The sequence below is a fragment of the Macaca nemestrina genome, chromosome 19 (assembly GCF_043159975.1).
Source record: "Macaca nemestrina isolate mMacNem1 chromosome 19, mMacNem.hap1, whole genome shotgun sequence".
NCBI lineage: Eukaryota > Metazoa > Chordata > Mammalia > Primates > Cercopithecidae > Macaca > Macaca nemestrina.
In genome coordinates this window covers 60,636,928-60,657,681 of record NC_092143.1, presented here as the reverse complement: position 1 = coordinate 60,657,681, position 20,754 = coordinate 60,636,928, and the positions used below count along the sequence as shown (strand labels likewise).

The window sequence follows — 20,754 nt, the reverse complement described above, 5'->3', positions numbered from 1 at the left end:
ACTTGGCAACTCTACCTTAGACCTGGTAGGATGGTAATTGCTTTACTCAATTATTATTATAAGCATTATTTGGGCAAGAACTGCTTATTAATAAGTTGGTCCTACATATGCGGATGACTTCAAAACTGACTACTTACTTTAAAAAGGTAAGTCAAAGAGATGAAAAAATAGCCTTGTTCTGTAGCTACTACTTTAAATACACTCAGAATGTAAGAGAATAATAGCTATTCCAATATTGCAAGAAGCATATATGACTTAGAGTCTACATATCTTACATAAAATCATTGTATTCTCTCTAGAAGTAAGTATTAAAAGAGAAAACAAGACCCAGAAAAATGTCTGCAATTTTCTAAGAGTTAGATGACAATAGAGTATGGCATAGCCTATTATTCCTCTCTGGAATATATATATTATTACAGGTCAAAACTTGTCTTGCACATGGAGAACAGTGTCTGTCACATGCTTTGTCAATGAAAATGTTTCCATGAATGAATGGATTTAGTTTCTAACTTATCTTTCTTACCAAGTCACTTCATCATATATTTCCCACCCACATGTTGATGAGCAACTTTAATATGGTTAGTGAGCTTTAAAAAGAGCTCGACTGTTTCAAATTGAGACGAGGTGTTGGTTCTCTGAAGCTGCCAACCACTACATTGCCATTCTAACACCTGACATTAACAAAACATTTCACAGTTAACAAAACCATTTGAAGAGATTACAAAAGTCTCAAAAGGTAAATCTTACAAATTAAAAAAAAAAAATGTTCAAGGGATAAATTAGTCAGACAGCTCACAACTGGGACAGTCAGGATGTGAACCCAAAACTCTTTCCACTCTGCCAGCATTGACTCCCTTCCCCTTTTGGGCCAATGCCCAACCCTATACATTCTTCCTTTACATTGCCTAATTCATCCCAATATCTTTTTTTGTTTTCCTGCTTGCCTCCTGTTTTAACATGTCACTCTTTCTAGGCCTGTGTCTTATTCTTCATTTCTTTCTCAGAAATTAGCACAGACATAAATTTTAGTTTCTTTTTTCTTTTTTTCTTTTTTTTTTTTTTTTTTTGAGATGGAGTCTTGCACTGTCGCCCAGGCTGGAGTCCAGTGTCACAGTCTCAGCTCACTGCAACCTCCGCCTTCCGGGTTCAAGCAGTTACCCTGCCTCAGTGTCCCTAGTAGCTTGGGATTACAGGCACCCACCACCATGCCCAGCTAATTGTGTGTGTGTGTGTGTGTGTGTGTGTGTTTTTAGTAGAGATGGGGTTTCACTATGTTGGCCAGGCTGGTCTCAAACTCCTGATCTCATGATCTGCCTGCCTCAGCCTCCCAAAGTGCTGGGATTACAGGCATGAGCCACTGCGCCTGGCCAAATTTTAGTTTCTTAAGCATTTTTATATTTCCAGTAAAAGTCCTGTTCAAGTTTTTGCCATTAATGCAACCTATCGAAAGAACATCCAAAAATAAAGTGAAACAGGAAACTGTCATCAACCACGCCCAGAGAGACTGTAACACACTTAGGATACCACACATCTCTCTGGGTTATGTTTGCTCCCTCAACAGCACGTGCCTCCAACTCCCTTTTCTAGTACTTTACCATTGTGATGACTGGCTCAGCCATTTCCATTCTGTGTGTGTGTCTTTTACTCAGGGCCTCAGGTCAAGCCACATCAGCAGATGATGCCTAAACCACATATTGCTCTGAAAACATGACTTTTGGACTGGTCCAAAGGTAGTGAGTTCTCTCAACTGATTGTCCACAGTCACTTGCAGGTCAAGCTCCTTGTTCTATTCTTTCCCCGCTGTCTCACTACTGCACTTAACTAGTCTTAAAAAAGAAAAAATTTTAAAAAGACTTTTGTAGGCAAGGAATTTCCACAATTACCTAGGAGTCCATGACTACTTTTCACAGTTTAACTGAGGTTCATACAGTTATACTATGCTATGCAATTTAGGAGGCTGATGTCATTCCATGCTTCTTCCAAAACACTTATTAACAGGTGTTTCCTAGAAAGTGAGGGCTCCTGATAGGGCTTACGATTTCACAGGGCCTGGGAGTAATACCTGGCAAGTTCCTTCCGGGAGACCTGTACATAAAGTGACAGGATTTGGAGAGTGTGACTTCTGTTACCCTCATCCTTAGAACCAGCTGAGCAGGGAGCAGAAATACTACAAATGTACTATGGAAGCACAGCACAGGTTCTGCTAGATGAGAACCCTGGGTTCTCGTGTTCCACTTCCCTGGCCTGAAAATAATTAAAAATAAAAAATTCAGGGACAGCAAAAGGATGAAAAGGGACTTATACTCAAAAATTCTCAGAGTTACTTCAGTTGAGCTGGGCTCTGTAGAAAGGATAAGACCAAGGTAAAATGAACTCAAAACTCCTCATCCCTTTAAACTACAGACAAGTCTGCTTGATGTGGCTACTTTCAAATCCTTGAAAATGATAGACTAGTACTTTTAGACGTCATGGGGCACTATGAACGCACCCTTGAAATCACAGAAGAAAACTCTTCCTTCATTCTTCCTTCCTCTTTGCAAATGTACTGAGCGTTTGCTGTGCCTGTCACTTCCACCTTGGTCATTCTATTTGGATCAGAGACTGAAACAAGGAGACACCAGGGGATTTGTCCAAAGCCACACTACTGAGCTCTCATGCCCGCATGTCTCAAGAAATTTTTGACAAAACACATTGTTTTTTATTAAGCCAAATTATAATTTAAGGCTACATATCCACTATGGACTATAAATTATTGAACTTCAAAATGTACACTTGATATCAGCTTAATTGTTGCTATAATAGTCTTCAAATTGGGACACGTATTTTGCTGAATGCATATTCCTTTAAAACTCTAGTTTTATTCTAGCATTTTCCAGATCTTCAACTTCTAGTCTTTCTTCAACTCAACCTACCTCAGTGTGCACCTGAACTTGAGGTATCAAGCTAGTCCTTCTCTCCCAGATCCCCCTTAAAAAGTCACACCTCTCAGCCATGGCAAACATTATTCTGTTGCACTCCAATAGATTGTGAAATTATCTGGAACACTAAACTAAGGAATAATGGAAAATATTGACATCAGTATTGAGAAAGAGAGTTAATTTCAAAGCACTTAACAAATCCTTTTGCAAGTCATGGTTTTCAATTATTTGTCTTCAACAAAATTAAAAGAGGACCTAAAGGAGTTGTCAACTTATACATCATTAAAAAATCATTTTGATGATAAATTGCCTTATAGATTTAGGTCATGTACTTCAGAATAAGTTTTAAGAATTTAATGACTCTGCTACCAGAAAAAAAATTCCAGTGTCATCTATTAATATGAACAAGTTTTCCCAGTACTTACAACTGAAAGGCAAAACCAGACAAAATATAATTGGTTCTAAAGCTTGTTTAATTCTAATAAGAAGTAATATTTATTTATGAACTAATTTTTCTAAAACTTCATCCCCGTGTTTGCAATGCATTTCCAATAAAGTTTTACTTTTCATATTTAATTATATTGCATTGAAATTTCAATATTTGCATTTTGTTTGCTCAATTGTGATGCTAAGTATAATTGTAAAACTAATCCAATTCAGAGAAAAAATGTTTCTTTACACTTAGAGTTTCACAATGACAGAAATTTCAATAAAATAAAATTTCTATTCATACCTGTATTTTCATTACAGACAAGTATGCTAGACTGCTCAATAAAAATCTTAAAATACATTAAAATATGTTTGAAGCTTGAAAATATATTCCAGTAGATGAACCTATGGAAGGAATAATTCATCAATAGAAAGGTGATATAAGAGTTCAAGGAGTTTTAGGAGTAAAATAAATTCCAACTGACAAAGAACTTATTCATCTGTTTTTCTAATGGATGGCACTGAGCGTCAGAGGGCAGTAGCATGTAGATTCTTGTGTCTCCCACAGCTCCTCATACATTCCCTTACCTTCCAGCAAAAATATTATTGACCATTTCTGGAACATCCGCTGACTTACAGCCTTAACAACTGTGTTCTTGTTTCACCCTGGCTGAAATGCTCTTCCTCATCAATTCCTCTTATGAAACTAGCTTCATTCCGCAGAGCCCTTTCAAATCCCTACTCTCCTAGGAAGTCTTCTTGAAATTCACTTGAATCACTTGAGTTGCCTTCTCTATCCTCCATCAAGCCCACTGAGGTATCCTAACCTGCTGTAGACTTACGTGTTTGTCTTCCCTAAAATGTAAATAATTTGGAGGGCAAAAAGTCTATTATTCATTTGTGTTAGCCATATTTATTTCATATCATCAATAAAATGCATATTTAAAAGTGAATTAATAAAAGAATATTGTCAATGTTTTTATGACATGGCTTCCTCTAAATTATGCAGATTTATGCTAATGTGGTATCTTCTATTAAAACAGGTGGTGATGGAAGTAAACAGTGAATTTATTGTTGAGGTAATGTATAATAAAATTATTTTCTCAATTTAAAATTAAAACAAAAACTGAATTTTGTAATGTGTTATATATAAAAATCAGAATATTTGAAATTGTAATTATCCAGATAAAAGTTAAGAGAAAGAATCTCTGGTGAACTGAAATAGCAATGGTAAAACCCAGGCTCCCAAATCTCTATGCTCTTAAGGCATGTGTTTGCAACAGCATGTTGTCTTAGTAACTCCTGTTTATCAAACTATATAAGTAGTTTATTTATATGTTTTCCAACCCCTAGCAAAGCAAAAGAAGCGAAGTGACACTTTAGAGTGGGAAGAGACTGTTTAGACACATTAGACAGAAAGACAATTAATGGTTCATCAATGAGAAAAAGGACAAACATTCAGCCGGGCACGGTGGCTCAAGCCTGTAATCCCAGCACTTTGGGAGGCCGAGACGGGCGGATCACGAGGTCAGGAGATCGAGACCATCCTGGCTAACACAGTGAAACCCCATCTCTACTAAAAAATACAAAAAAAAAAAAAACTAGCTGGGCGAGGTGGCGGGCGCCTGTGGTCCCAGCTACTCGGGAGGCTGAGGCAGGAGAATGGCCTGAACCCGGGAGGCAGAGCTTGCAGTGAGCTGAGATCCGGCCACTGCACTCCAGCCTGGGCGACACAGCAAGACTCCGTCTCAAAAAAAAAAAAAAAAAAAAAGAAGCAAAGTGACACTTTAGAGTGGGAAGAGACTGTTTAGACACATTAGACAGAAAGACAATTAATGGTTCATCAATGAGAAAAAGGACAAACATTCAAAGTGTATAATCACAACTAAATGGAAAACATATAATCTGGTGCCATTTAGAGTGGAACTCAGGAACTAGAGCTGCTGTGCTCTATCTCTGGCAGAGCTTTATTTTATTACTGTAGTTAAATTTTCCTTATGATCCTCTCAAGTCATTGGAAAAAATAAAATTACTTTTCTCATCTTTTTGGTGAAATAGGGAATAGGTGGTACATTTCAGTAAGTTGTATCAAAATGGGGAAATAATGTAAATACTCTGGTTGTAACATATGCTTCATTCAGTAGAACACCTCCTTCCCACAAAGTGGTAATTCAACGAAGCTTAGCCTAAATAAACTTATAATCACCTGTGTTTCAGGGGGTACATTAGGACTTACAAAAATAAACACACACATATATATAGTTTATGCATATATACACATATGCTTGCACATGTAGTGACATTTCTAATCTCATTAAGAGTATGAAATTCTTAACTATACATCAACAGTAGCAACTTAAGGCTACAAAAGAAAAACCATATAGCAAGCACAGATACAAATGACAACATTGCAAAGCCTTATAGGTGTCCATGGGATTATTGGAGGAATCATCAATTCCTCCAATACTGAAAATATGTTTCTAATTCCACAAAAATATATTTGGGTGCTTAGCCACAGTGGTGTCCTTATCAACAGAAGAGAAAAAGTCTCTTCTCTCTTTTAGGTAAGCACGACTCACCAGCACAACTTTTATTTTATATGGGATGTGCATACATGGAGCAATGATAATCTTTAAACTCTGCACACTGTAAATTCTGGTGAAAGCTCAATGAAGGGTTAGGTAGGCAAGGCTCCTATATGGTGAAGATAGATTGAAAAAAGGAAAACTGCCCCAACTTATACAGTATAGCACATCATGAGCTCCTCAAGTAGCTAATCAAATTTATTTCACTAGAATCAGATAATTGGAACCAAGATGATTCCAAAAGGGGTGGCAGCCAGGGGTAACCAAGCTGTATGTATCCAGAGTTGTGAATTCATGAAAACGTTCTCTGTTCTTCAAATTCAATATCACTGTTTCTTCCAAATGCACCTTACAATATTAAATAAATGTCCTTTCTAAGTAAAATTGTTCGAACACTGTAAGACACCCGAACCATTTTTCTTAAGGTGAAGGAATTTGACATTGAAAATGGCACTACAAAATGGCAAACAGTCAGAAGACAAAAGCGGGAGTGGATCAAGTTTGCCGCAGCCTGTCGAGAAGGGGAGGACAACTCGAAGAGGAACCCCATTGCCAAAGTAAGTGACGAAGCAAGCTGATGACAGATGCTTTTGCAGAGCAGGGAAACTTTCAAATATTTCCAAGATTTGCAGTCTTCACTGCTCCACAGTTATTTTAGAGGACAGAATGTGGTCATTTGCTCCAGTTGCTGAGCCTCCCTGCACGATTTGAATATCATGTGCAGGGAGGCTGACATGGGGCAGGTCAGTCAATGGCAAGTGATTCTAGAAGAAAAGAGCTGGATCTCCAGCACAACTGGGCTTTGTTCATCCATTTGTGTTCTGCTCATTATTGCCTGTCAATGTCATAGGAAGTGTATTCACTTAATGACAGTCTGAAGATGGGCCCTCCAGAAAGTCAAGCTAAGTTTACTGCACTTGATGAATTCACTCCGAGAAAGTAAGGATAGTATCAAAAGTTCCCACCAGATCTCCACACCCAGAAAATAAGAGAGTCTTAAAAGACTTTCACAAATAATGCCTACTGAAAGGAAGGAGAGTTAAAGAATGTGTAATAAATTGATCCATGAAGGATGGGATTCACATTAATAGCTTCATTCACTCTTTCTGGGCATCTTGATCTTGAACAGTAAACTGATCTGCAGAATTCCCTCCTTCCAGCTTTACATTAAAACGTAGTAAGCATCAGCAATGATGTTACAGATACAACCTTAGCTCAAGAAAACAGATTTATTCTCTCTCAGATGTTTTCAAATTGGAGGGATGCTTTTAAATTATTATTTCCATTCAACTCATAGTGGTGGCTTTATGTTATTCCACTTATATTGCATATTCTTTTCTATATCTTTGCATTTTGGGAGGTTCTTAAGTTTTCTTCTATGCAAAAAGGGCCTTTGGATTAGAGTTGAGATAACCTAAGTTCTATTTCCAGCATCTTTATTTGACTGTGAATGTGTGGGTAACAAATCTTACTATTTTACTGAATGCTCTTATCTTTAGTATATAGGTGAGATTTCAAAACTGTTTCAGTTTAAATTTATCAGCAATAGATAAAAAAGCTACTAAAGCAAAATCTATGTGGCAGAATATTTGCCATAAAATCTATTTGGCAGAAAAGTGGTGCAGTATGTTTACATTTATAAAATGATTACCAATATCTCTAACCATTATAGTTCTCTGATATTCTCAATTTATAGACCATTTTGACTAAATCTCAAACTCCAGCTTAGGTAGGATACTTATTAATATGACACAAGTTTAAAAAAAAATAGTAAAGATTGTAATTTCTTTTGTGAAGCTCTTTCTGCATATGCTAAAAAATCAGAGAATTGAACAATGTGTTATTAATAACAAACCTAGCATCAAGTGTGTACGTTGTACACATTATCTCACGTAATTCCCGCAACAAATCTGTGTGATAGATGATATTATCCCCACTGTAAGCTGGTCTGGGCAAAGTAAAGTAAATTTTCCAAGATCACACAGGACTAATTCATGGTGCCAGGTTTCAATCCAAAGCCCATTTGGTTAAGAAACCCATTCCCTTCTCATTCCACTACACTCTTAAGTATTATCTGCTCTAAATTGGATCACAACCCTAGCTATTTTTCTCGTAGATTCGATCAGACTGCGAATCGAACCAGAAGATTACATACCGAATTTCTGGAGTAGGGATCGATCGACCACCATATGGGGTATTCACCATTAATCCTCGCACTGGGGAAATTAACATCACTTCAGTGGTAGACAGAGAGATAACTCCACTTTTCTTGGTAAGTCATAGCCATATGTTTTGATTTGTTCATATGAGTTTTCTTCCCTTTTTCAAAAAATATTGCCTTAAGATAATGGATTACTTTTGATAAATCATGGTAGACTGAACCCAAATAGAAGACTTGAAGGAATGGAAAGAGTATGAAAATAAAAGTTTATAGTTCAGGATTCTCTGGTGTGTTGCATGTACATGTAGTCAAGTGTCTTGATCATATTTAAATTATTTGACTGTACTACAGTCTGAATTCACTGGAAAAAAAAATTGTTTCTTTGCCTGTTTTCTGATATATTTTCAAGCATGTTACTAAAATTCCTTTGGTGGAAAAAGACAGCTTTTTTCCAACTTTCCACAGATCTATTGCCGGGCTCTGAATTCACGGGGTGAAGACTTAGAAAGGCCTCTTGAGCTTAGAGTCAAAGTTATGGACATAAATGATAACGCTCCAGTCTTTTCACAAAGTGTATACACAGCCAGTATTGAAGAAAATAGTGATGCCAGTAAGTAGAATGACATTCCTTCTCTGTGTCACAGCGTACCTACTTCTCTTGGTCAAAAGCTTTAGAAGACTGACATACAGGAAATGTAAAGGACAGGAAAAGTCACACTTGTATTTTGAATAAACCCCACATATTTTAACTTATAACTGAGCTAGAAAAGGAAATCTATGTCTAAAATGATAAAATAAAATATCTTCTTACTTGCGGAAGGTCCCTACAGCAATTTAGCAGGTGCTCAGCACCTTCCCTAGAGATTGTTACTGGGCACATGAACAACTAAATCCAAGTGAGCAAACTGAGGAATAAACCAGGAATGTTTAAGAAGGCTCTGTTCTGGTCTGTTACTCAAAGTGTTTCGCTGACCCACACCAGGTAGAGCGTGATGGTGCAAGCACGTGCAATTGTACCCATCAGATCATTCACTAAGGTTAATCATTGATCTTCACAGACTACATAGCAAACTACATTCTATTCTCTCATTTTCTTTCATTTTTTTCCATTACACTTAATTCCATTTCCAGTTCTAATACCCTCTGTCTTTCCTTTATATTAGTTCTCCTGAACTTCTTTCCTTCCTATGCTTATGCTTTTCTTATATGGCTACTTTCCTGTCTCTCCTCTCCCTTTGCCTTCTGACCTTGATTTTAGGTCCAGCACATGAATATCGGTTTGTTCCCCAATCCTCTAATGTCCCTTTCCCTTTCAAATCTATGTCTGCCCGTATACCTCTAAACAAATTTAGGGGAAAATAATAGGAAAAATAAATTTCAGGAGAAAAGGCAGATAAACACAAAATGTTTTTTTAAACTAGAATGGTCCTCCCATAGAGAGGCAAAGAGATTTTGCCTAGTAGAACCAAAGTCCTTTGATTCCTCATGAACACGCCTCAAGATAACATTGGTGAAGGAAGAGAAAGTGAAACCCACAACCAAGTCCCCCTGCCTAGGAAGCAAAAGAACATCAAGGACCTGACAATTCTGAAAAATCTGTCCTGTAGATTGATGTCCCTGGGGATTTGCCTAGGATACCTATTCTTTCTACTTATGAGTAATTAGGAACTCCTTATATTGCTACAGACAAGTCTTCTTTTCAATAATTATATATTTGTGACTGTTTGGTAAAGTGCTGTCTTCCAGTGCAACCAAGAGTAATTATCTGCTTTCTGGATAAGTGGCAATTAAGAATATAGGTGTTCAATAAATAATTACAATGTTGCATTTAATTAAACTATAATCTTAATTAGGCTTTTGAAAATCATTTCACAAGACCATGGCAAAAAATAAAACAGATAAAAATCTGTTTATTCAGCTTTCTGATAAAGAATCTATCGAACTTCTTCTTCGTGCTTTAAAGAGAACTATGTTTTGCTACTAATTTAGCATTTAATCATTTAAGGAGTGCAAGTACTTTTAAAACAGTAAAAGGTTTTATAAAGTAAACCACAATTATTTTTGTAATCACTGGTAGAGCTGAAAGTTATGGTACTATATTCCCATGGAAAACTCAAACAGAGAGAATTCAGGAGAAGACCAATCACTCTGTCTTCTTATGCCTTATGATTTGCTGAATTTATTCTAAGAGTCCCTACCATTCTCCACCCCCATTTCTATTTCTAGATGCACTGGTAGTAAAATTATGTGCCACAGATGCAGATGAAGAAAATCATCTGAATTCTAAAATTGCCTACAAGATCGTCTCTCAGGAGCCGTCAGGTGCACCCATGTTCATTCTGAATAGGTACACTGGAGAGGTCTGCACCATGTCCAGTTTCTTGGACAGGGAGGTAAAGCCTTCTGTGAATGAATAAAGAAATAAAAAGTCCGATTTTGAAAAGACAAAGATAAAATGATCTATGTGTACCCTTACTCCAACATAAAGGAGGGAAGGAAAATAATCCATTTTTAATAAAAATTAAAAGCTTAATTATATAAATAAAGGAGGAGAGAAATAATGGCATTGAATGCATCAGATTCTATTCAAGACAAACCTAAGTCTTACATTCTTTTTCATCTTGATTAAGCAACACAGTATGTACAACCTAGTTGTGAGAGGCTCAGATCGGGATGGAGCTGCAGATGGACTGTCTTCTGAGTGTGACTGTAGAATCAAGGTTTTAGATGTCAACGATAATTTCCCCACCTTAGAGAAAACCTCAGTAAGTTTGTATTCTTATCACCCTTTTTCCATAAGTGTCAATAATCAATTTGCTTTCATGCTGGCTCATGAGCCTGGTTCTGTCCTACGTATGGACATACTCAACTTTGTTGTAGAAACTTTGGAATTTCTTAGGTATAGTAATATACCTTCAAATTGTATGTTGGTCTTTGACTCACTACTCCCAACAAGCCTTCTCTGCAAAAGCAACGAACTGTCTACTCTGTATACTCTGTTCACAGAAACACAGAAATCTGTTGATCTAATTCTGGGAATAACATAGCAACATTAATGTTTTTGTATCTGCCTCATGATTTGCTGAATGAATTCTACTAGAGCCCCAAACATTCTGAACTTCCACTTCCATCTCTAAGCATAAAGAAGCATAAAATCCAAACCAGCAGGGCCAAATCTGACTTGCTGTCTGTTTCAGTTTAAAAACAAAATAAAAAAAACAAGGCCAGGCACAGTGGCTCAAGCCTGTAATCCCAGCACTTTGGGAGGCCGAGACGGGCGGATCACGAGGTCAGGAGATCGAGACCATCCTGGCTAACACGGTGAAACCCTGTCTGTACTAAAAAATACAAAAACTAGCCGGGCGAGGTGGCGGGCGACTCCGGAGGCTGAGGCAGGAGAATGGCATGAACCCGGGAGGCGGAGCTTGCAGTGAGCTGAGATCCGGCCACTGCACTCCAGCCTGGGCGACAGAACGAGACTCCGTCTCAAAACAAAAACAAAAACAAAAACAAAACAAAAAACGTGTTATTAGAGAGCATAGCTGTCCTCATGCCTTTATATGTTGTCTGTGGGGGCTTTGTGCTGCAACAGCAGAGATGAGGGGTTACAACACCAATTCTCTGGCCCACAACATCTAATATATTTACTGTTCAGCCCTTTACAGAAAAAAAATCTGATCCCCTGTCTAAAAGAATAAAGAAATTAACAATAAGCAAAAAATTAAAGAAAGAAAAGAAAAAGAGACGAAGTGCTAATTTGATCTTGATTTTACATACAGCACATGAATGTCAGTTTTATTATCTTGTAATCATTTTATTCTTATTTTCCTGATTGGACTATGGGCATTGAATAATGGTGCAAAAATAATTGACATAGTTTGTTGTTAGTATTTTAAATAATAATTATGTGTTCTTAAGTACGTTTCTTCTTTTGAAAATTCATTGACTACAAAATTGATCCCCGCATTTTAGTACTCAGCCAGTATTGAAGAGAATTGTTTAAGTTCGGAACTGTTACGATTACAAGCAATTGATCTTGATGAAGAAGGCACCGATAATTGGTTGGCGCAATATTTAATTCTCTCTGGAAATGATGGGAATTGGTTCGATATCCAAACAGACCTACAAACCAATGAAGGCATTTTGAAAGTTGTCAAGGTACAGTATAAGGATCTGCAATATTTTCTTCTGCAATATTTTCTTCCAAAGAAGTTTTAAATGACCTTAGAGACAGAATAGAATCTGCCTTCAGAAAAAGTACTTCATAACTTTGAATATTGCTTATATCAAGGGTCCTAAGTAACTACCGTGTCAGTCTGAGTCTCCTAGCTAGCAACACAAAATTTATTACCTAGAAAAATAGGAAGGCAGTTTTGTTCTGACAGTGTCTAGCATCTACTTATGAAGATAAGGTAAGCACCCCCAAATTAGACAATGTATGGGAGTTCACAGTGTAATAAATAGTACAGATGTCATGATATGAAACATAATTAATTGCCAAGGGAATGAAATATGAAATAATGAATGAGATATGAAATGGTGAGATCCTTCTGAGCTAGATCTGTCTGAAAAGATTTCATGCAGGAAATAAGGCTTAAGCAAGATATTATAGCTAAGATTGCTAATGTGGGTAATAAAATAAAGAAACACGCAGAGTGAGAAAACATGAAGCATGTTCAGGGCATGGTGAGCAACCCCGTGGGGCTGTAGTGGAGCATTCGAGTAGGGAAGTAATGAGAAGTCAGATCAGAGAAGTGAAGCTGGAATCGATCCCCTGAGAACCTTGCATACTGAAATACCAGGTTTGATTTTTTTTCTATAGATTAATTTTTCTTTAATTACTTGCTTTTAATTCATAGACAATGATAAAACTGAAAAATGTATAATTAGAAATGAATAAAACCACAAACCAGTAAGATTCAGATTAACGTTAACGTAATGAGGGAAATTGTTATTTTTTATCAAAGGAAATTGCTGCTTAACAACATAACACTTATAGCCGGGAAAACATGTATTAAGACATATATGTACACACATATTTTTAGTTTGCTACACAGTGTGATTGTGGAATTTACAGTGTGATTATTCAGTTTTGTTACTATTTTTCTCTATTCAAGCACATAGGCTGTTTTTGTGTTACTATAAAGTAATAGCTGAGACTAGGTAATTTATAAAGAAAAGAGGTTCAGCTGAATCACCATTTTGCAGGCTGTACAGGAAGCAAAGTGCTGACATGTCCTTCTGGTGAGGGCCTCAGGAATCTTACAATCATTGAGGAAGGCTAAGGGGGAGCCAGTGTATCACATGACAAGGATAGTAGCAAAAGAGAGAAGCGGAAGGTCCTAGGCTCTTGTAAACAACCAGATCTCGCAAAAACTCATTTATCACCAAGGGTATGGTGCTAAACCATTCGTGAGGGATCTGCCCAATCACCTCTCACCAGGCCCCGCCTCCAGCTTTGGGAATCACATTTAAAGATGAGATTTGTGAGTGACAGACACCCAAACCACATCATCAAGTGACTGTGAGGTTTTTTCAGATAGCGTGTTAGGAAACCATTTAGCCTTCTGGATGCAAACATATCGTTTATTCATTGGGGCTTTCTCTTTTCTTTCTCAAGTTATCTGAGCAATTTTAGTATTACTACTTTACCATCAACGCACAACCATACACACTGAAATCATATGGTATATTAACTTATGAGCTGGCCACCAAAATTATGAAAAATATTTATATATAAGATTGTCATCCAAATGAATACACATATTTTATAATTTCTTAAGTGAACACAAGGATTCAAAGAGTATATCATGGCCTTTCTATTTGGAAAACATTGCTTTGGGACAGAGGTCAGCAAACTATGATCTGGAGGTCAAATTTAACCTATCCCCTGTTTCATAAAGAGTTTTATTGGAACACAGTCACATATATTCATTTATATATTTTCTATGGCTGTTTCCACACTCAAGTGGCTGATTTGAATACTTGAGATAGAAACTATATATGATATGACCCCTAAAACCTAGGACATTTACTATCTGGCCCTTGACCAAAAAAGCTTTTCAATTCCTACTTATAGACCAAGGAAAGATTTGGGATATTTTCTAAAATAACAATAACATCAGCCAGGCGAGGTGGCTCATGTAATCCCAGCACTTTGGGAGGCCAAGGCGGGCAGATCATCTGAGGTTGAGAGTTCGAGACCAGCCTGAACGACATGGAGAAACCCCGTCTCTACTAAAAATACAAAATTAGCCAGGTGTGGTGACACATGCCTTTAATCCCAGCTACTTGGGAGGCTGAGGCAGGAGAATTGCTTGAACCCAGGAGGCAGAGGTTGCAGTGAGCTGAGACTGCACCACTGCACTCCAGGCTGGGCAACAAGAGTGAAACTCTGCCAATAAATAAATAAATAAATAAATAACAACATGAGTTCAACTCTGAAAAGACCAAAGTTATCAAAATTATTATCATATTAATTAAGCCCTGAGGTACTAAGCATCTGATCTAAGGCAATGGCAGTAAAAATTGAAAAAAAAAAAAAAAGAGTCATTGCCAAATACAATACGAAGAGGAATAGAGGAACAGGAGGTCACCTCCCACCATATGAAATTCTGAATATTTAGTCAAGTTTTTCTTCCAGGGATCAGAATTTGTTAAACCTTGCATCCTGGTTAAAAATCAAGAGCTAGACATAACATGCAATTCTTACCTATGTTCTTACCATCTTAGTGACTGACTTTGTATATTATCTCATATTATGTAACTGTTCTTCACTTTTGGTCTGTCTCCCAACCTACTAAAATAATAGAAGAATTTTGTGCATAAAGAACTTGATCTAAATATCTTTCCATCCCCAGCACCTGGTCCAGTGTCCAAAAGATAGTAGAGACTCACAAAATTTGAGAATAGTATTGATGATAATATTTACCTGAAACTAATAGTATAGATATCATCCAAACAGAAGTCCCTGGACTTGACTGCATCGTTTATAACTTCTGCATAAAATTATAAACATGAAAAAATTAACAATGTAGGCAATGTACTCTCTGACTTACGTCATGTGCCTTCTGTGATAACAACATTTTTAAAAGATATACTTAATTGCTAAAAAAAAAATATTGAAATATTAATTTCATGAAAAATTTGTCAATGTAATTTGGATGTTGTATATACAAAGCCCTATCTATTTTCTTCTGAATAACTTTCCAAGTCTCTTAAAAAGAGTAAGAAAAAATTTGCTTAAAAATACCAAAGTAATAGAGAAAGGCTAATTAAAATGAAATTTTATGTGTGTGTTACTACCTAGCCAAAAGAACTATTTTAGGGAACATAAGAGTAATTTTCCCATGTTTGACATTTTCAACAGCCAGAGGTCAGCCTCTCATTCCAGATACATTTGGAATGAGGTTACTAATGTCCTCTTACACTTTCTCCATTTTCATTCAGGATACCCCTTAACCTTGTGGAAACTGGCCCTTCATTAATGGATTTTTGACTAAGCTTTATATAACCCTTCTCTTAGTCTGAGGAAATTACAAAGATTCAATTCAAAGGATTCAAGGTGGTTCGTGCCTGTAATCCCAGCACTTTGTGAGGCCAAAGCAGGAGGGTCACTTGAGGCCAGCAGTTCGAGACCAGCCTGGACAACAGGGTGAAACCAAGTCTCTACTGAAAGATGGGTGTGGGGTGGTCACCTGTAATCCCAGTTACTCGGGAGGGCTGAGGCATGAAAATCACTTGAACCCTGACCGGGGAGGCAGAGAAAAAAAAAAAGATGTATTGAGAATTGCTATGTATTGAGAATTCGCTAAAGATATGAAGGCGAATAAGATATGGTCCCTGTTCTCAAGGAATTTACAGTTTAACAAGAGAAAGATCTCAGAAAAATGAAAGTCTCTTTGTCAATAAGAGCCTCTCCTTGGCATTTACTGATAAGTGTATATGAAAACACCAGCAATATAAATACGTGTGTGTGTGTGTGTGTGTGTATATATATATATATACACACACATTGACTCCAACACTGAGAAAAAAGCAAAGCAAAATGCTACCCAATTGGAACTCTAACAAAAAAAAAAATGATTCTCTATTTTTATAATAATTCTAACATTTATTAAGCAATTACTAAACACCAACTATTCTGTTATAAGGTATATCCAGAGGGTTCACGTATTTTATCTCATTTAATCCTCACAACTCTTGGAAGAAAATAGGGTCATTCCTTTTTTTTTTTTTTTTTTTTTTTTTTTTGAGATGGAGTCTCACTCTGTCACCCAGGCTGGAGTGCAGCGGTGTGATCATTGCAACCATCTCCTCCCAGGTTCAAGCAATTTTCATGCCTTAGCCTACCAAGTAGCTGGGATTACAGGCATGTGCCACCATACCCAGCTAATGTTTGTATTTTTAGTATTGTTGACCAGCATTGTTTGTACTTCAGCATTGTTGACCAGGCTGGTCTCAAACTCCTGACCTCAAGTGATCCGCCCACCTTAGCCTCCCAAAGTACTGGGATTACGGGTGTGAGCCACCACACCCAGCCAGTAATTCCATTTTTAGAGAAAGTGAAACAAAACTGATGAGGACAAATTGCTAGTCTCAGTTTACCCAGGTGGTAAATGGCAGAGACAAGATCCAACCAGAATTCTCTGGTCCCAAAGTCATATTTAACTGCCACCTTCGTGTCTCACTGTGTAATCGGGGGCCAGTAAAACCAATTTTAGGAAAAAACTAGCACCCTGAGATTTCCCTCCAAGTCTGTGTACCGCCATAAACTCCTTCCCAGCTGTGCGTGCCCTGCTTCTCTCTTCCCAACACATTTCTACCAGAAAATGAGCCTTCCTGGAAACAGAACACACACTCAGGCAGATAATGAGCATTTCCCGAGTCCCCTGCTGTGGAAAAACTGCTATCACATCCTCTTTTGGATGGAGACTTCTAACGTTCTCCCTCTTTCATACTTAATTTTAAAATGAATCAGTGTCCCCACTAGAATTAGCCGTGTCATATTAAATTAGAACAAAAAAAAATGGAAGAGAGAATCTAAGCTTAGCTTCTGTACTACAATTTACAGAAGCCAAATCCTGCCAGAAGCCAGATACATTTCTGGATGTGTTATCTTCATCCTGATCCCTTCCAGAGCCTCACTCTAGGTCACTGCAGCTCAAGCCCCCACCCACTCTAACACACGCCTGTGTACCTTGTTAAGCGGTTATTCTTCATTTGTTCCTTAAACTGCAGAGACTGAGTTTCCCCAGCCTCTTCCTTTACTTTATGAAGAGACTCCAAGGTAAACCATTGTTTCCATTGCTCTTTACAATCCCTGACCTCTGGACACAATCAGAAAATCCTGACTAAAGGGCCCCACTTGCAAAGAATGAATAAACAATTTTATGCCTTTCCTCTATTTGGCTTTCCCTCCTAGAGGAAAGATTCACCCCAGACCAATTTCCTGCTCCTAGATTATGTGAAGATCTTTAATTGATACAACTTTAGACACATATTGGTATATTTTCGTCACACTCTGTTCAATGGGGAGAGAACTATTAATATTCTTACAAACAAAAGTGCATTTGTGTGTATACATAACAAAACCACAAGAGATTTCTCTATCGGAATAGAGGTTATCAGGCTGGGCACAGTGGCTCATGCCTGTAATCCCAGCACTTTGAGAGGCCAAGACAGGTGGATCACCTGAGGTCAGGAGTTCAAGACCAGCCTGGCCAACAGACAAAACCCCCATCTCTACTAAAAATGCAAAAATTAGCCCGGTGTGGTGGCGCATGTCTATAGTCCCAGCAACTTGGGAGGCTGAGGCAGGAGAATTGCTTGAACCTGGGAGGTAGAGATTGCAGTGGGCTGAGATTGCACCACTGCACTCCAGCCTGAGCCACAGAATGAGACCCTGTCTCAAAAAAATTAAAAAAGAAAAGGAAAAAAAAAAGAGGTTCTCGATTTTTCATTTATTTTAAGATAGCATGGAATTCCATTAAATAAAAAAAGATTTGTAGAAGAAAGATCTCTTCCGGTTGAAAATCAATTTTTGAGTACATAATTTATATTCAGTTCTGTGCTAAATATCATGTGGGGTGGTCTATTATGTGGACCAGTGGACAAGGTATTATGTGGACCTGTAAATAGACGTGCAAAAGGAATCAATATCCCAGACCTGACGGGTTTTGGCTGAAATTCAAGTGTGGCATGCTGAGCCATCTCCCAAGACGAACCTAAATAAATTTCTGTGAATGTTTTTCTTATCAGCTCTTCTGAAAAGATGTAACTCTAAAACCTAAGGAAACATTCATGATATCAGGGAGTTTCACTGAGAAGCAGAGATTTACCTCAGAGTTCTGCTGATGGCAAGCCTTGCTGATGTCTTGACTTCTGCTGTTGGAAATGCATTGCAAGTGATGCTTACCTTAGCTTCCAAAACACTTCTAAGCAGACATTGCTCAGCAATTCTTTCTTTGCAACTACTTTTTCACTTGTGACTTTTCATGTCACCACATCAATCATTCTGGATCAAAAGATTCTATTTTTTATCCAGAATACCCATTTCAAAGGTGACTTTTCTCTGGGCATGGCATTTACTTATTTGAATATGCCCCATAAAGGCGTCTTCCTATCCACCAGACCCAGCAACTATAATCATCATAAACTCTTTATAAGTTGTTTACATCATTAAAAAAAATTATGTGTTCAGTGACATCATATATATTAGCGCCTTTATTCTGATTATACTTTCAAAAGATTCTCAGATGTGAGTGCTAGAAAGAAAATCTGGGTACTATTTATTTATTCATTCAATAGTGCAAACATTTTTTCTTTTATTCTAAAGAATTTTTCATAAACACCTCATTTGGAAAATATCGTTTTTCACTTCAGCATTTTTGTATAAAAAGTCCAAAACTCCAAAATTTTATTCCAATTTAAAATCACAGGCTTAAATGATCTACATAGTGGATTATGCTAAAAGATAAACAGAATAAGATATCTAAGACACCTAATACAGTAATAAGCAAATTTTTTTTCATTTCAAAATCTAAATAACGTATCTCCTGGACTTTATTCTAGTGTGTGGTTTGCTTTACCATGGGTTCTTACTTTATCAAAAGAGAGTTCTTTGCTGTTTCAGAGTGTTTTATTTTCTTTCATTTCAGATGCTGGATTATGAACAAGCACCTAATATTCAGCTTAGTATCGGAGTTAAAAACCAAGCTGATTTTCACTACTCCGTTGCTTCTCAATTCCGAATGCACCCAACCCCTGTGAGAATTCAGGTTGTTAATGTGAGAGAAGGACCTGCATTTCATCCAAGTACTATGGCTTTTAGTGTGCGGGAAGGAATAAAAGGAAGTTCTTTAATGAATTATGTGCTTGGCACATATACAGCCATAGATTTGGACACAGGAAACCCTGCAACAAATGTCAGGTACTGCAAATATTTTCCTCATGTTCTATGGTTCTATCCAGTGTTAATTCATGTAGCATGTGCTAGTATATGTTGGTTGTAATACTTTTGGAAGGTTTTTTTGCTTTTATTATTCCTTCGATTTAAAAGACTATTAGAGCATTTGAAATCTTAGAATTTTAACAGTGTTTTAGAGGCTTCAATAATGTAAGGGCTCCAACTAGTTATAAAAGTAATCGTGTCCAGTGAGCAATTGTAAGATCAAAGAGCCTCCTAAATTACTCCATGAGTCTTTTTGATCTTTTGTGGCCAGTTTGTACTACCCTGGACGTGGGCCGATTAAGCCATATTGTAGACAATAAGACACCATAAAAGTTGAGTGACCGCTTGTTTTCTTAAACCTGTGTTACCTATGACTTTGAGACTAATTTCAATTCTCTGCTTAATCTAAGAGAAAAAACACAATCATAGAAGCTAAAAACAGTGTTTTAGAAATTTGATAGGCATAAGGAGAGTCAGAAGAGGAGAAATTAAAAGGTAGTATTGGGGCATGAGATACGTAGATTATATGTGAATTAGAACAGTGTAAAATATTCTGGAAATAACCACAGTGAAGTACACAGGTCTTCTCTATATCCTGCCCTTCTCTATCTCCTTTTCTTCATCCCAATATTCTTGGAGTAAACAAAGTCTACTGACTTATAAGTTACTTTGATGTTCACAGTTTTAGTTATTCAATCAGTTAACAAATTGACAGACTCAAATAAAACCTGTGAAGTCTGCCAGGATGGGTGGAGGTAAAAGCAGTTCAGATAAAGGAACAGAAGTCTTGAAATTGTGCCTGGTAGAGACCAGATCTTCTTCCAGTGAGGTCAAGCACTTTAAATCTATCATCTGTAACAAGATCCAGACAGACACACTGAACAGAGGATACCACAACCCCCCAACAGGCCATCAGTGAGGTGCTCTGAAATCAACATGGCTGAAAAGCCACAAAAAAATCCTGAGTATACCACATGTGAAAATAAATAAGCAATATTTGTTTTTGAAAATGAATAACAGATGTTTTATATTGCTATTATTTAATAAACAGAGCTGAAATAAACTCATACATTTTATTAACAGTTATACTAGGAGCCAGAAGAGTAAGAATGATGAAATTTTAAAACTTGCCAATCTGTATATTAATGTATATATCATTGAATTTTTATTGATATATATACACTTTTTATAAACCAAGGCAATCATCAC

General features: G+C 37.1%; 1 protein-coding gene and 1 long non-coding RNA gene across 3 annotated transcripts in view; one reads left to right on the top strand and one right to left on the bottom strand.

Annotated features, from left to right (window-relative positions):
- The window catches only part of LOC105468097 (uncharacterized), a 73,850-nt gene that overhangs the window by 31,212 nt on the left and 21,884 nt on the right, over nucleotides 1-20,754 (bottom strand). The window lies entirely within an intron of this gene.
- Nucleotides 1-20,754, top strand: part of LOC105468103 (desmoglein 4) — a 39,643-nt gene that overhangs the window by 3,961 nt on the left and 14,928 nt on the right. The window contains exons 2-9 of the mRNA XM_011718080.3: nucleotides 4,391-4,426; nucleotides 6,358-6,489; nucleotides 8,049-8,204; nucleotides 8,559-8,703; nucleotides 10,320-10,486; nucleotides 10,724-10,858; nucleotides 12,066-12,251; nucleotides 19,253-19,524. Coding sequence (XP_011716382.2) covers nucleotides 4,391-4,426; nucleotides 6,358-6,489; nucleotides 8,049-8,204; nucleotides 8,559-8,703; nucleotides 10,320-10,486; nucleotides 10,724-10,858; nucleotides 12,066-12,251; nucleotides 19,253-19,524 — 1,229 coding nt within the window. The remainder of the gene's footprint in view (nucleotides 1-4,390; nucleotides 4,427-6,357; nucleotides 6,490-8,048; nucleotides 8,205-8,558; nucleotides 8,704-10,319; nucleotides 10,487-10,723; nucleotides 10,859-12,065; nucleotides 12,252-19,252; nucleotides 19,525-20,754) is intronic.